This window comes from Neoarius graeffei, chromosome 18, assembly GCF_027579695.1.
Source record: "Neoarius graeffei isolate fNeoGra1 chromosome 18, fNeoGra1.pri, whole genome shotgun sequence".
Lineage (NCBI taxonomy): Eukaryota > Metazoa > Chordata > Actinopteri > Siluriformes > Ariidae > Neoarius > Neoarius graeffei.
Window position 1 is genome coordinate 30,084,445 of NC_083586.1, and position 17,937 is coordinate 30,102,381.

The 17,937-nt window shown below is 43.4% G+C and overlaps 1 protein-coding gene across 2 annotated transcripts in view; it reads left to right on the plus strand.

Moving 5' to 3' along the window:
* Positions 1–6,776, plus strand: part of pros1 (protein S) — a 53,066-nt gene extending 46,290 nt beyond the window's left edge. For both annotated transcript variants that reach the window (XM_060898658.1, XM_060898659.1), the window contains exon 14: positions 6,153–6,776. In XM_060898658.1, coding sequence (XP_060754641.1) covers positions 6,153–6,319 — 167 coding nt within the window. In that variant the 3' untranslated portion in view covers positions 6,320–6,776. The remainder of the gene's footprint in view (positions 1–6,152) is intronic.
* Positions 6,777–17,937: the final 11,161 nt, after the last annotated feature.

Below are 17,937 nucleotides of genomic sequence, written 5' to 3' on the forward strand. Positions count from 1 at the left end.
AACATTTCCATGACTTTTACTTCCAATAGCCTAACTTTACACTTTTCCATGACCTCTCAAATATTTCCAGGATTTTTCTCCCTATGCCTAGGAAACTAGATTAATATTTTTTTTCTGGATTTTTGGTCAGCCTATCTGTTGGCAAAATGCAGAACAAACACTAAAAGGGCTGTTGCCTGTCCATGGACTAAGAAATTAGGAAGGTAGCTAGCTCTAATTATTTTTGTTTAGCGAGATTTTCAATGGAAAATCAGAATTTTAGTTCTATTTGTGAATGGGGTTTTGAATTTGGAGTTTCCTAACAGTAGTGTAGAACCTGATGAGTTCAGCCAAAGTCCTAATAGGCAAGTCTTGCCGTTCAGCAGCCATCTTGGTAACACCCTCAAGAAGTTTTTTTTTTTGCGCTAACAAGATCAGGTCCCTATCTAAATGAATGAGGAGAGAGCCATAACTGCACTTTCAATAGCCACTGGGACATAAAAACTGCATGTATAGAATCACTGGTCCACTCCAATAAAAACCACTTAAAAAGTTTGGTGACTTTGCCCCAAAGTAACAATTAAAAAGTTTTGGTTCCCCCAGGTTTATACTTCCGTTACACATGCACACGTGTTTTCCTGGGAAATACGCCACTCGTAGTTTTCATGCAAACTACATCCAGGACATTGAGTAACACATTTTCCAATATCTTCACTTGTGAGGAAATCAATGAATTCTTTTAATTAATTTGCACAGTTTTTTTTTTAAAGATTTTTTGGGGGGCTTTTTTCACCTTTATTGGATAGGACAGTGTAGAGAGAGACGGGGAGGGATAAGACCTCGGGTCAGAATCGAACCCGGGTCCCCAGATTTATGGTACTGGTATGGCACCTGAGCCACGACACCCCCAAATTGTGCAGTTTTTGTTTGTGAATGTGTCTATATAATAAGAAAATCACACGTTGGCTTGAAGATATGAAGTTTATCTTCTTGTGTTGAAAAAGTCATATTTTTCATATGAAATACATCATGGACCTGACTGACATATTTAAATAATATTGGCTGGCTTTTTTTCGTGGTCAGATATCAGATATATTCCAGCCCTGTGATGACCTGGTGACTTGTCCAGGGTGTACCCCGCCTTTCGCCCGTAGTCAGCTGGGATAGGGTCCAGCTTGCCTGTGACCCTGTAGAACAGGATAAAGTGGCTAGAGATTAATGAAATGATATGAGATCAGATATATTCCATTCGGCTAGCGTGATATTGAATGAGTTGAAGACGAGTTAAATATCATGCTAGCGGAATGCAATATCTGATATACTGCAAAAAAAAGCCAACCAATATTATTATTACTGTATATACAGTATACATTCAATGGTGCCACTAGTAAACAAAGAAATGCTTGTGTCCATGCACAGCAGAAAACTTTCTCATGGAATATTCGCATCAGCTACGACATGTGACATCATGTCTTGACAACCATGCAATATCGTAAACCATATTAAATGCTCATTCTCCAGTGGGTAGAGTGACATAATATGCATAGGATAAATGATATGCTAACAATATTGCATGCTATCAAACCAAATGAATGAAACCCACTAGAAGGGAATAGAACACGTTTTTATTCCATCGAAAAAGTGTCCTGTATGTATAACAATTTCCGATATTTCACTCCAGTGATGTCACTCCCAGTGTTTTCCCACTGACTAGATGTGCATTGTTAAAATGACAAACCAGTTCAAAGTTAAAATTCTTTAGATTAACTTGCATATTTTTTGTGTGGATGTGTCCATATAATATAAAGAACATTACACGGTAGTGCAAAGCTATGAATTTTATCTTCTCGTGTTGAAAAATTTCACTGGTTCACTTTGCTCACTTGTAAAATATACATTCACCACGCGAAGATAAAATTCATAGCTTCACGCCACCGTGTAATATCCCCTCTCTCTCTCTCTCTCTCTCTCTCTCTCTCTCTCTATTCAGAGAAAAACAAATCCCTAATCAAGAAGTACTTATGTTCAACAAAGACACGTGCCACTGAACTCATATATATACTGCCTGGCCAAAAAGAGTCACCATTTGGATTTGAATAAGCAAACACTTTGGGGTTGTTTATTGAATAAATACTACAGGGATGAATGTTTCAGCTGGCAACAATTCTTTTAACCCAAACTGATGCAGTGAGTAGCTTCTCATTTCTTAAACAAACATGTCAGAGGACGTATCCCGTGCTCATGGAAAAGATGTGACTGTGTTTCAGAAGGGTCAAATTAATGACCTGCGTAAAGCAAAGATAACAACTAAGGAGATTACTGAAGTTAATGGAATTGGGTTAAGAACTGACCAATGCATTATTAGTCTAATACCCTGAAGGATAGTGATGAGCCATCAACTTCATGGAAGAAATATTGTCGGAAAAAAATTCTCGACTGACTGACTGTGATCGGAGATCACTTATAACATTTGGTGAAGTCAAATAGTAAAAAAATGGACAGTAGACCTCATGGCTGTGTTTAATAGTGAAGTTAAGAGCATTCCCACACTCGCAATGCTACAAGAACTCACAGGATTGAGACTAAACAACTGTGTGGCCAGAAGAAAACCACTTGTTAGTGAGACTAATCAGGAGAAAAGGCTTCAACTTTGCTTGGGAGCATAAAGATTAGACTCTGGAGTAATGAAAGAAGGTCATGTGGTCTGATGAGTCCAGATTGACCCGACTCCTGAGTGATGGGCGTGTCAGGGTAAGAAGGGAAGCGCATGAAGCGATGCACCCATTATGTATAGTGGCCCCTGTAAAGCCTCTGGAGGCAGCATTATGATCTGAGGTTGATTCAGTTGGTCAGGTCGAGGCTCAGGAACATTATGGGGCAATAAAATGGAGTCAGCTGACGACCTGATTGACCAGATTATAACATTAATGTTTTTTTTTCTTCCCTGATGACACAGGCATAAAATTAGGGCTGAAATTGTGAAAGAGTGGTTCAGGACATCATTTTCACACATGAATTAAGCACCACAGAGTACCGACCTTAACCCAATGAAGGGGGTCTTTGGGATGTGCTGGAGAAAGTGATTCAACTCTTCTGCTGTCAGGACAAAATCTTGGTGAAAAATTAATGCAATTGGCTGAGCAGTGTATATCTATATATTTTATATATATATACCTACCTAAAGTCTGTCTGTACATATGTACCAAATTTTATCTTGATCACTTTCTGCTTGGGTGGCACGGTGGTGTAGTGGTTAGCACTGTTGCCTCACAGCAAGAAGGTTTTAGGTTTGAGCCCAGTAGCTGACGGGGGCCTTTCTGTGTGGAGTTTGCATGTTCTCCCCGTGTCTGTGTGGGTTTCCTCCCACAGTCCAAAGACATGCAGGTTAGGCTAATTGGTGACTCTAAATTGACCGTAGGTGTGAATGTGAGTGTGAATGGTTGTTTGTCTCTATGTGTCAGCCCTGCGATGATCTGGCAACTTGTCCAGGGTGTACCCCGCCTTTCGCCCGTAGTCAGCTGGGATAGGCTCCAGCTTGCCTGAGACCCTGCACTCTCTGCTTTGGCTGACCCAGCATTCTTGGTCACAGCTTCCTGACTTGGAAGCTTAGATATATGAAGAAAATCCATCCTTGAATCCTATCCATACTTATTTACTTAGCACAGCGTAATTGCACATGTTAGAAAAGAACTGCTTGTGCTTCCATATATCTGCATTAACTGGAGCTGCAGACAGACAAGCCATTTTAAAAGAGCACCTCCCCAAGCCTTCTCTGCTCAAGATCATAAATCTGTTCAATATATTGCTTTCTGTCCAGCAGTAATCGGCGATCATGTATTTACTAGAGGTTTTTATCCTGACATCTGTATTATCCTCTTCTTAAATAATGCACAGTATTTTCTGTTATTGCTCAGTCAGCAGGAGATTCCTCAGGGGGTATTCCTCAGACCATAGAGCTGAAACTATGACAAGGCAAACAAGACCTAAAGTAATGACACTGGGGAAAATTATATGCACACAAATTTTCCAGTACCGTAGTGTGCCGTTTGTATGATACTATGATTCTGGTAGTTGTTACACTACATTTGCCCTCGCAGCTCCAAGCAAAACTTGGACAGCAAACATGTCTTGGCTGCCTGCATTTGAAGTCACTGGAAAATTTGTGCAAATTCAGGGTCAAATGAGTAATATAATTGAATTTCACTTGTATGCTGGAAAAGTTCAGGACTCCTGCAGACTGAAGAATAACGTTTCCCACAAACTTCAGAGCTGTGCTTGGGAAAGCTGGCGTGGTCATGTAAAAGGAATCATCCAGTGTGCTTTCAACCTAATCCCTATTAACCACACATGCAGTGTTATCTGTGACCATCACCGACAGTAACTTTGACATTTCCCGTTAATGTTATTTGTAGAACATTTTAAAAGATGCAACTACTTTCGCGGTGATTTTGCATTAGCAATTAGACAAGTAATCATGATCACCTGAGTCTGAGGTGCATGGATACTGGTCTTTCTTTTTTCTTAACCTTTTCTTCCTCCATTGTTGTAAAGTTACATAAAACTACTGTACTTAAGAATAGCTTTGGTAAGACTTTCTCATGTTTGTCTCATCCTAATACATTATATGGCCCAAAATTTGTGGACACCCATATACGTGTCTTCCCCAAACTCTTACTACAAATTTGGAAGCACACAATTGTATCGAGGCGGCACGGTGGTGTAGTGGTTAGCGCTGTCGCCTCACAGCAAGAAGGTCTGGGTTCGAGCCCCGTGGTCGGCGAGGGCCTTTCTGTGCGGAGTTTGCATGTTCTTCCCGTGTCCGCGTGGGTTTCCTCCGGGTGCTCCGGTTTCCCCCACAGTCCAAAGACATGCAGGTTAGGTTAACTGGTGACTCTAAATTGACCGTAGGTGTGAATGTGAGTGTGAATGGTTGTCTGTGTCTATGTGTCAGCCCTGTGATGACCTGGCGACTTGTCCAGGGTGTACCCTGCCTTTCGCCCGTAGTCAGCTGGGATAGGCTCCAGCTTGCCTGCGACCCTGTAGAAGGATAAAGCGGCTAGAGATAATGAGATGAGACAATTGTATAGAATGTCTGTATGTTGTAGTATTACCTTTTCCCTCCACTGGAACTATGAGGCCCAAACCTGTTCAAGCATCACAATGCCCCTGTGCACTCTCACGAAGACATGGTTTGCCAAGGTTGGTGTAGAAGAACTCGAGTGACCTGCACAGAGCCCTGACCTCAACACTACTGAACACCTTTAGCATGAACTGGAACACTGCCTGACCTCATTAATGCCCTTGTAGCTGGATGATCACAAATCCCTATAGCCACACTCCAAAATCTAGTGGAAAGTCTTCCCAGAAGAGTGGAGGATATTATAACAGTAAAGGTGGACTAACTCTTTTATCCATCCATCCATTATCCGTAACCACTTATCCTGTGCAGGGTCACGGGCAAGCTGGAGCCTATCCCAGCTGACTATGGACGAGAGGTGGGGTACATCCTGGACAAGTTGCCAGATCATCACAGGGCTGATACACAGAAACAAACAGTCATTCACACTCACATTCACACCTATGGTCAATTTAGAGCCACCAATTAGCCCAACCTGAATGTCTTTGGACTGCGGGGGAAACTGGAGCACCCAGAGGAAACCCACGCAGACACGGGGAGAACATGCAAACTCCACACAGAAAGGCCCTCGCCGACCGTTGGGCTCAAACCCAGAACCTTCTTGCTGTGAGGCGACAGTGCTAATCACTACACTACCATGTCGCCTAACTCTTTTATGAGATGTTCAAAAAGTATGTATGGTTGTGGTGGTTGGGTGTCCACATACAGTACTTTTGACGATATCGTGTGTATTCAGACTTGGTGTAAATACTGTAGGGGTTCAATTCAGGTTGCATAGCTGCATATTTGGTACACTGACAGAACTTGACAACTTCCAATTTAAGTGAGTTTCAAGTAAATAGGTTCTGTGTGTTTGTTTCCAAGAGCAGTTATGTAGTTATCATCATAAAAGCCATGCAGACAGAGTAATAAATGTCCGTTTGAATAAAATAATGTATGAAGTGTTAACTGAGGATTTTAATTATCAGGCTTTTATCAGTTTCCAGTATTAAATACTGAAATGGAAGATATCATGAAATAATCTCTCTCTCTCTAGATCTCCCCCTGTCCTCTGTGCCGGTCTCAGCCTACTACCACGGCTGCATGGAGATCCGTGTGAATAACCAGTTGCTTGACTTTGATGAAGCTGTCAGCAAGCACAACAGCATCAACTCTCATTCATGTCCCCCAGTTTCCCTTCCAGAGAGTACCTCGCACCAATAATCAGGAAGTGAAATCTCTGATGCTGTTGTTTTTTTTTATTATTATTATTAATATTAATATTATTATTATTATTATTGCTCTGTGTCCTGTTGTAAATACTTGTGAGGGAGAATACGCTGAGAGAGAGAGAAGGAGAATGGTGGGCTATCTCCACTAAACCACACAAACCATTGAGTATCCTGTTACAAACACTGTTGTAGTGAACTGTATATTTACTTTATTGTTAACACACAGCTTATGGAGCAGAGGTTTTAAAATATGTACTCAAATTCCATTCAGTAAGATTTAGAAGTATGACCTAATAGGCTCAAGGAGGTTTTTATTTGACCCTTGTAGATGTGCTTGTGATAGGGCAAATAAGTTTTCCCTGTTTAAAAAAAAAAAAGTTTTTAGTTTTGGGCTTTTAAGATGGACAGATTATTAAATCTAATAAAACTGGCAAGAATTCAACTGTTAATATTTGGATGTCTTTATTTGCACTCTGGTTGATGATGAACATCTGTACACCATCTGGACCATAGAATGACTACTTTTGACATGGTACATGTCAGGAATAAAACACAATAGGGCATGCTGTTACAGGACAACAATCAACAAAGGGTAGGTGTGATGCAGCCCGACACAAAGCGAAGTTACTGTTACCACCCCAAAGTTGATTATTCTCAATACCAGCACATTCTAAAGTGCTGGTATAAAGATCTTGCAGTCACGTGACTGGAGAGTACACAGCTGCCATCTTGTCAGTAAAAAACAACGCTGAATACTGCTGCACTTGTGTACAAAATGGATAAATTTCAACCGACAGACTACACGGCTCATTTTTCTAATGAACAGATAACTAGATATATGTCTAAAATAAACGACCTACAGATTAGTGACCCTTATCGATTACCGGACGTAGTTTTTACGACCGTGTCAGTGGATATTGAACTGCCAGAGGTGGAATACCCAGACGTGTATAATTACCTCATTAACTTTCCCTCGCTGTTCAGTGGTGAAGCACTGCATGCTTATAAATCTCTGGACAGTTATCTTTACAGAAATTCAGGATTTGTCAGCCGCCCTCAGATGTGGCATCTTGTAAACAAGAAAATAACAATCCTCATTGGACGGGTAAGTCACTTAAGTATTACTAGTACTGATACTAGATATATCAGTAGTATCTAGTATAGCACTGACCAGCCAATTATAGAATAGAATAAGATAATTCCAGCTGTAATTCCAAATCGTTCGTCTTGTTTACCATGGATCTGGCGTTGGAGAGGCAGAGGCTTGGCAGTGGAGGTTTGAGTGGCTGTTTTCTGAGCTTAGTCAACAGGCCGGCTCTGCCTGCAGCCTCGCTTTTGCTTCCTCTCCCGCCGCCGCCTCCTTCGCCTGCCAGACCCAATAACAATCCACGGAGACCCCGCTGGTCTCTCTATCTCGTCCGGAATGTTGTGCATGCGATGGAAATCGCTACAAACCGTCATTTTCAGGGTGTGTGTGCATCTGTTTGTCCGAGATTCCCTTTAGCACAATATCTCAAGAACAAGTGGTTGAATGTTTGTAGGATTTATATAGAATTATTGTAACCAGCAGATGAACTGGCCTGAGTTTCCCGGAAGCATCGCGGCACAAAGATCATCGTTAAATGGTAGAGCGAGCAGCACAATGAACACTCTCTTTCCTAGTTAAGATGCTCTTAGCGTTAAGAGGCTTTTGGGAAACCCAGCCTTGATTAGTTTTTGGAATTGGTGTACTGTAAATAGGGTCAAGATAACAGCGAGGTCAAATTCTAGACTTGTTGTTGGTGGCATCCAGGTAGACACCATCTGGTGTTGAATTCTACTTGATTTTTCATTAAAGAACGACACATTAACATTTAATGATGTGGAACGTCCATATAACAGGTTCTTGTAATCACTTACATGACTACAGATATAAATAATTGTTCTCTCTAAAGTTTTTCAGAAAAAAATGCAGCTTGCGATGTTTGAGAAAACCTCCAAAGCCTCTGTCCTGACAACTTTCCCATGTCTGAAAACTTGCAGCTTTATCTGACTTTTTCAAAGCACTGACATTGGAGACTCCTTCCAAAAATGTTCAATAAGCATGAAACAGAACAAAGAAGGCCCAGTGTACAGTAAGATTTTTTCATTTTCCATAACTACTTATCCTGTGTAGGGTCACAGGCAAGCTGGAGCCTATTCCAGCTGACTATGGGCGAGAGGAGGGGTACACCCTGGACAAGTCGCCAGATCATCGTAGGGCTGACACATAGAGACAAACAACCATTCACACTCACGGTCAATTTAGAGCCACCAATTAGCCTAACCTGCATGTCTTTGGAGGAAACCCACACAGACACAGGGAGCACATGCAAACTCCACACAGAAAGGCCTTCGTCAGCCACTGGGCTTGAACCCAGAACCTTCTTGTTGTGAGGCAACAGTGCTAACCACTACACCACCATGCCACCCCTGTATTAATATAAACCAGGAATTTGTCTTGCAGCTGGAACAGAGCTTCTGTTTTTGAACATATGTCAACACCTTACAGTGGTGCTTGAAAGCTTGTGAACCCTTGAGAATTTTCTATATTTCTGCATAAATATGACCTAAAACATCATCAGATTTTCACACAAGTCCTAAAAGTAGATAAAGGGAACTCAGTTAAACAAATGAGACAAAAATATTATACTTGGTCATTTATTTATTGAGGAAAATGATCCAATATTACATATCTGTGAGTGGCAAAAGTATGTGAACCTCTAGGATTAGCAGTTAATTTGAAGGTGAAATTAGAGTCAGGTGTTTTCAATCAATGGGATGACAATCAGGTGGGAGCGGGCACCCTGTTTTATTTAAAGAACAGGGATCTATCAAAGTCTGATCTTCACAACACATGTTTGTGGAAGCGTATCATGGCACGAACACAGGAGATTTTGGAGGCCCTCAGAAAAAGCGTTGTTGATGCTTATCAGGCTGGAAAAGGTTACAAAAGCATCTCTAAAGAGTTTGGACTCCACCAATCCACAGTCAGACAGATTGTGTACAAATGGAGGAAATTCAAGACCATTGTTACCCTCCCCAGGAGTGGTCGACCAACAAAGATCACTCCAAGAGCAAGGCGTGTAATAGTCGGCGAGGTCACGAAGGACCCCAGGGTAACTTCTAAGCAGCTGAAGGCCTCTCTCACATTGGCTAATGTTAATGTTCATGAGTCCACCATCAGGAGAACACTGAACAGCAATGGTGTGCATGGCAGGGTTGCAAGGAGAAAGCCACTGCTCTCCAAAAAGAACATTGCTGCTCGTCTGCAGTTTGCTAAGGATCACATGGACAAGCCAGAAGGCTATTGGAAAAATGTTTTGTGGATGGATGAGACCAAAATAGAACTTTTTGGTTTAAATGAGAAGCATTATGTTTGGAGAAAGGAAAACACTGCATTCCAGCATGAGAACCTTATCCCATCTGTGAAACATGGTGGTGGTAGTATCATGGTTTGGGCCTGTTTTGCTGCATCTGGGCCAGGACGGCTTGCCATCATTGATGGAACAATGGATTCTGAATTATACCAGCAAATTCTAAAGGAAAATGTCAGGACTGAATCTCAAGAGAAGGTGGGTCATGCAGCAAGACAACGACCCTAAGCACACAAGTCATTCTACCAAAGAATGGTTAAAGAAGAATAAAGTTAATGTTTTGGAATGGCCAAGTCAAAGTCCTGACCTTAATCCAATGGAAATGTTGTGGAAGGACCTGAAGCGAGCAGTTCATGTGAGGAAACCCACCAACATCCCAGAGTTGAAGCTGTTCTGTACGGAGGAATGGGCTAAAATTCCTCCAAGCCAGTGTGCAGGACTGATCAACAGTTACCGCAAACGTTTAGTTGCAGTTATTGCTGCACAAGGGGGTCACACCAGATACTGAAAGCAAAGGCTCACATACTTTTTCCACTCACAGATATGTAATACTGGATGATTTTCCTCAATAAATAAATTACCAAGTATAATATTTTTGTCTCATTTGTTTAACTGGGTTCTCTTTATCTACTTCTAGGACTTGTGTGAAAATCTAATTTTGTTTTAGGTCATATTTATGCAGAAATATAGAAAATTCTAAAGGGCTCACAAACTTTCAAGCACCACTGTATGTCCAGTCAGCTTTGACAATTCAGCAGCACTGTCATATAAATTATGCATACAATTTAACTATGTAAAATACAATATGATGTTCTGCAATTACTACTTTGCCATAGGACATTATTACCAGCATCACAGTGTTTCCTAGCACATGCACATGTAATCTGACCTAGATCCAAAAGAAGGGGTGGGGAAATAAGGGAAATGAGGGGAAACAGATATTCTGGACACAGCTGCAGGGAAAAGATCTAACAGCAACAGCATTTCCAGAAAGACAGAAAATGGGATGTAAGGAGGCAGGTGACATATGGATGAGGGGGAAAAAAATGAAGAATTCCAGGATTATTTCAAATGTGGTCACTTTATCAGGGCTTTTGTGTGAGAATTGTTTTCATTTAACATGGACACAAAGTGTGTATTGATCTGAAACACCACTTTGACAGCACCCTGGTTTTGCTGTATTTGTTTTAAACAGCAGTGTGGTAATGAAACAATTAAAATAAATAAATAAAGCTGAAATGGATTAGTGTTGATGCATGATTGACAGCTTTCTATCTATAATATAAGAAACTTTTGTACAACCCCGATTCCAAAAAAGTTGGGACAAAGTACAAATTGTAAATAAAAATGGAATGCAATAATTTACAAATCTCAAAAACTGATATTGTATTCACAGTAGAACATAGACAACATATCAAATGTCGAAAGTGAGACATTTTGAAATTTCATGCCAAATATTGGCTCATTTGAAATTTCATGACAGCAACACATCTCAAAAAAGTTGGGACAGGGGCAATAAGAGGCTGGAAAAGTTAAAGGTACAAAAAAGGAACAGCTGGAGGACCAAATTGCAACTCATCTCATCTCATTATCTCTAGCTGCTTTATCCTGTCCTACAGGGTCGCAGGCGAGCTGGAGCCTATCCCAGCTGACTACGGGCGAAAGGCGGGGTACACCCTGGACAAGTCGCCAGGTCATCACAGGGCTGACACATAGACACAGACAACCATTCACACTCACACCTACGGTCAATTTAGAGTCACCAGTTAACCTAACCTGCATGTCTTTGGACTGTGGGGGAAACCGGAGCACCCGGAGGAAACCCACGCGGACACAGGGAGAACATGCAAACTCCGCACAGAAAGGCCCTCGCCGACCACGGGGCTCGAACCCGGATCTTCTTGCTGTGAGGCGACAGTGCTAACCACTACACCACCGTGCCGCCCTCAAATTGCAACTCATTAGGTCAATTGGCAATAGGTCATTAACATGACTGGGTATAAAAAGAGCATCTTGGAGTGGCAGCGGCTCTCAGAAGTAAAGATGGGAAGAGGATCACCAATCCCCCTAATTCTGCACCGACAAATAGTGGAGCAATATCAGAATGGAGTTCGACAGTGTAAAATTGCAGAGTTTGAACATATCATCATCTACAGTGCATAATATCATCAAAAGATTCAGAGAATCTGGAAGAATCTCTGTGCGTAAGGGTCAAGGCCGGAAAACCATATTGGGTGCCCGTGATCTTCGGGCCCTTAGACAGCACTGCATCGCATACAGGCATGCTTCTGTATTGGAAATCACAAAATGGGCTCAGGAATATTTCCAGAGAACATTATCTGTGAACACAATTCACCGTGCCATCCGCCGTTGCCAGCTAAAACTCTATAGTTCAAAGAAGAAGCCGTATCTAAACACGATCCAGAAGCGCAGACGTCTTCTCTGGGCCAAGACTCATTTAAAATGGACTGTGGCAAAGTGGAAAACTGTTCTGTGGTCAGACGAATCAAAATTTGAAGTTCTTTATGGAAATCAGGGACGCCATGTCAATCGGACTAAAGAGGAGAAGGACGACCCGAGTTGTTATCAGCACTCAGTTCAGAAGCCTGCATCTCTGATGGTATGGGCTTGCATTAGTGCGTGTGGCATGGGCAGCTTACACATCTGGAAAGACACCATCAATGCTGAAAGGTATATCCAGGTTCTAGAGCAACATATGCTCCCATCCAGACGACATCTCTTTCAGGGAAGACCTTGCATTTTCCAACATGACAATGCCAAACCACATACTGCATCAATTACAGCATCATGGCTGCGTAGAAGAAGGGTCCGGGTACTGAACTGGCCAGCCTGCAGTCCAGATCTTTCACCCATAGAAAACATTTGGCGCATCATAAAACGGAAGATACGACAAAAAAGGACCTAAGACAGTTGAGCAAATAGAATCCTACATTAGACAAGAATGGGTTAACATTCCTATCCCTAAACTTGAGCAACTTGTCTCCTCAGTCCCCAGACATTTACAGACTGTTGTAAAGAGAAAAGGGGATGTCTCACAGTGGTAAACATGGCCTTGTCCCAACTTTTTTGAGATGTGTTGTTGTCATGAAATTTAAAATCACCTAATTTTTCTCTTTAAATGATACATTTTCTCAGTTTAAACATTTGATATGTCATCTATGTTCTATTCTGAATAAAATATGGAATTTTGAAACTTCCACATCATTGCATTCCATTTTTATTTACAATTTGTACTTTGTCCCAACTTTTTTGGAATCGGGGTTGCATTTGCATAATTAATAATTAATTAACCAGTTCCTTTAGTATCACTTGGATGACAAATAGCATGTTCTAGCAGTTTCTGTAGTCAGGATCAAGCTTGCGATGTGAGAAAGGAATCTGTAGAACCTGCTGGTTGAGGTAATGAAGGTGTTTATAAAAGGTCAAGTATGATGGAATTTGTAGCTATTAGTAGTTTTAGATGATGGATCTCCACCCAGGTGATGTCAAATGTCCAGTATATTCAACAAGACTTAGGATGTTGGACTAGACCCATCCATCCGTTATCCGTAACTGCTTATCCTGTGCAGGCTCACAGGCAAGCTGGAGCCTATCCCAGCTGACTATGGGTGAGAGGCAGGGTACACCCTGGACAAGTCACCAGATCATCGCAGGGCTGACACATAGAGACAAACAACCATTCACACTCACATTCACACCTATGGTCAATTTAGGGTCACCTGCATGTGACTATGGGGGAAACCAGAGCACCCAGAGAAAACCCACGCAGACACGGGGAGAACATGCAAACTCCACACAGAAAGGCCCCCATCGGCCACTGGGCTCGAACCCAGAACCTTCTTGCTGTGAGGTGACAGTGCTAACCACTACTTCTGATTACACAGTGACTCTGGATGGCCTTTCTGTTTCTTCACGTGCAGCAGTAAAAGACCTCGGAGTGATTATTGACCCCAGTCTTTCATTTGAAACTCACATTGATAACATTACCCGGATAGCTTTCTTTCATCTCAGAAATATTGCTAAGATAAGAAATTTAATGTCACTACATGACGCAGAAAAACTAGTTCATGCTTTCGTTACCTCCAGGTTAGATTATTGTAATGCCTTACTGTCTGGATGTTCCAATAAGTGCATAAACAAGCTCCAGTTAGTTCAAAATGCAGCAGCAAGAGTCCTTACTAGAACTAGAAAATATGACCACATCACGCCTGTCTTATCCACACTGCATTGGCTCCCAATCAAATTTCGTATTGATTATAAAATACTACTGTTGACCTTTAAAGCACTAAATGGTCTCGCACCACAGTACCTGAGTGAACTTCTGCTCCTCTATGACCCGCCACGCCTACTTAGATCAAAAGGTGCAGGCTATCTGCTGGTACCTCGTATAGTGAAGGCTACATCAGGGGGCAGAGCCTTTTCTTACAAAGCCCCACAGTTATGGAACAGCCTTCCAAGTAATGTTCGGGAATCGGACACAGTCTCAGCATTTCAGTCTAGGCTGAAAACATATCTGTTTAGTCAAGCCTTTTGTTAATGGTGTTTATGAGGTAAAGGAGTAGATCTGGAGGGTCCTCAGACATAGAGTGTTTTGGTAAACTGGGATGTATGGATGCTGTCAGTCCCCACTCGCTTGCTCACTCGAGTTTGTTGACGGTGTAGTGGCTGGCTGCTTTATGTCCTGGGGTTCCCTCATGCCTGTGTTACCTTCTGGCTCTCCCCTTTTAGTTATGCTGTCATAGTTAGTTGCCGGAGTCCCTACTTGTACTCAGTGCAATATGTATACTGTTCCTACTTATTCAGGTGACATTGGGCATACCTAACAACCAGTGTTTTCTCCCCCCCCCCCCCCCCCCCCCCCAAATCTGTCCCTCTGAGTTACATGGAGTCAACAGGAAATCTTTTGGTGGAGAGGGTGGAGACCTCGACTGGTTATTGTAGCCTGCAGGGAATCAGCCGTCAGACATTCTGTCGCATGTCCCAGACCCGGTGAAATGTAACTGAATTGTCTTGGCCAGCCCTAAGGGTCCCATCTGCATCCCATCATTGCTGAGGAGTGTGCTCCCATCACCCAATCAAGCATCCAGCCAGAGCAGGTCATGATATTTTTTAACCATATTAACATGCCATTGTTGTGTATTATGCCTGATGTCAAGACTCTCGTCTCTGCGAACCTACCACACAGACTTAATACTTGTGTCATTTTTAGGGCATACCTAACAACCTGTGTTTTCTCTCCCTCCCTCCCCCCCCAATCTGTCCCTCTGAGTTACATGTTGGTCCTGAGATTGAGATGCTGACCTCTTCTGCCCCTTGGACCTGCTTGATCCATCCTGGTGCCCTGTGTCTGGTTGGAGTTTTATTGCATCGCTCCTGTGGAGGACGGCCCCATGAGGACAGTTGAAAGTTACACCTGGAGGACGCTCTGGACTCTTACAGTAACGCTTTTATGGCTGAGGACTACAGTTGACTTGCTAACTTTAGGACTGCAGTTGTCATGAACAGTTTTGCACTCAAATTTCCATCAGTGAAGAGTTACAACATCAACGAAACTGTCTTCATGTTAAAACTGTTAATGTTATAGTCATGCTGTCTGTTGTTGCCCAAATGAGGATGGGTTCCCTTTTGAGTCTGGTTCCTCTCGAGGTTTCTTCCTCATGTCGTCTGAGGGAGTTTTTCCTTGCCACCTCGCCACAGGCTTGCTCATTGGGGATAGATTAGGGACAAAATTAGCTCATGTTTTAAGTCGTACAAATTCTGTAAAGCTGCTTTGTGACAATGTTTATTGTTAAAAGCGCTATACAAATAAACTTGACTTGACTACACCACCGTGCCACCTGGGCTAGACCCTTGGAATGGAAACTAGGACCATCCATCCATCCATCATCTGTAGCCGCTTATCCTGTTCTACAGTGTCGCAGGCAAGCTGGATCTTATCCCAGCTGACTATGGGTGAGAGCTGGGGTACACCCTGGACAAGTCACCAGGTTATTGCAAACAACCATTCGCACTCACACCTATGGTCAATTTAGAGCCACCGATTAACCTAACCTGCATGTCTTTGGACTGTGGGGGAAACCAGAACACCCAGAGGAAACCCACGCAGACACGGGGAGAACATGCAAACTCCACACAGAAAGGCCCCTGTTGGCTGCTGGGCTCGAACCCAGAACCTTCTTGCTGTGAGGTGACAGTGCTAACCACTACACCACCGTACCACCTGGGCTAGACCCATGGAATGGAAACTAGGACCAGTGTTTCAAAAACTGAGAAAGAAAGGAACACACGCACAACCATGCCATTATCAATACTGTGCTAAGAATGACCCAAATATCTACTCAAACATGGCAGGTGTATTTGATAAAAGGCTAACAGGTGTAGATATCAGGTGGGGGTATATAATAAAGTACCTACTGCTTAGCATTATTAACACACACACTCCACACAGAAAGGCCCCTCTCAGCAACTGGGCTTGCACCCAGGACCTTCTTACTGTGAGGCGACAGTGCTTCCGCTACACCACCATGCCACCTGGGCTAGACCCTTGGAATGGAAACTAGGACCAGTGTGTTAAAAACTGAGAAAGAAACACACACACACACACAAAACCATGCTATCATCAATACTGTGGGCGGCACGGTGGTGTAAATGGTTAGCACTGTCACCTCACAGCAAGAAGGTTCTGGGTTCGAGCCCAGTGGCTGGCGGGGGCCTTTCTGTGTCTGTGTGGGTTTCCTCTGGGTGCTCTGGTTTTCCCCACAGTCCCAAGACATGTGGTTAGGTTAACATGGGGCGGCCTTGAGCAAAGCAGCTAACTCTCGGGTGCTGTTAGTATGGCTGCCCACTGCTCTGGGTATGTGTGATGAATAAAGTTGTTCTTTCTTTCTAAGAATGACCCAAATATCTACTCAGACATGGCAGGTGTATTTGATAAAAGGCTAACAGGTGTAGATATGGGGCGGCATGGTGATGTAGTGGTTAGCGCTGTCGCCTCACAGCAAGAAGGTCCGGGTCCGAGCCCCGTGGCCGGCGAGGGCCTTTCTGTGTGGAGTTTGCATGTTCTCCCCGTGTCCTCATGGGTTTCCTCCACATGCAGGTTAGGTTAACTGGTGACTCTAAATTGACCGTAGGTGTGAATGTGAGTGTGAATGGTTGTCTGTGTCTATGTGTCAGCCCTGTGATGACCTGGCGACTTGTCCAGGGTGCACCCCGCTTTTCACCCCTAGTCAGCTGGGATAGGCTCCAGCTTGCCTGCGACCCTGTAGGACAGGATAAAGCGGCTACAGATAATGAGATGAGAGGTGTAGATACAGGGCGTCACGGTGGTGTAGTGGTTAGCACTGTTGCCTCATGGCAAGAAGGTCCGGATTTGGGCCCCGTGGCTGGCGAGGGCCTTTCTGTGCGGAGTTGTCATGTTGTCCGCGTGGGTTTCCTCCACATGCAGGTTAGGTTAACTGGCGACTCTAAATTGACTGTAGGTGTGAATGGTTGTCTGTGTCTATGTGTCAGCCCTGTGATGACCTGGCGATTTGTCCAGGGTGTACCCCGCCTTTCGCCCGTAGTCAGCTGGGATAGGCTCCAGCTTGCCTGCGACCCTGTAGGACAGGATAAAACGGCTACAGATAATGAGATGAGAGGTGTAGATATGGGGTGGCACGGTGGTGTAGTGGTTAGCGCTGTTGCCTCACGGCAAGAAGGTCCGGATTTGAGCCCCGTGGCTGGCGAGGGCCTTTCTGTGCAGAGTTTGCATGTTGTCCGTGTGGGTTTCCTCCACATGCAGGTTAGGTCAACTGGCGACTCTAAATTGACTGTTGGTGTGAATGGTTGTCTGTGTCTATGTGTCAGCCCTGTGATGACCTGGCGACTTGTCCAGGGTGTACCCCGCCTTTCGCCCGTAGTCAGCTGGGATAGGCTCCAGCTCGCCTGCGACCCTGTAGGACAGGATAAAGTGGCTAGAGATAATGAGATGAGATGAGGTGTAGATTTCAGGTGGGGGTATATCATAAAGTACCTACTGCTTAGCATTACTAACACACACACACACACACACTTCTAATGCACTGCAGTGTGTGTGTGAGGTAAATTGTGCACGTGAGCTCTTTCCTGACTGAGAGAGAGAGAGGGAAAAAAAAAATCTGCATTGAGGAATGGACCTCCCTGCGCGTGCAGCAAACTTTCCACCAATCAGAGTTCA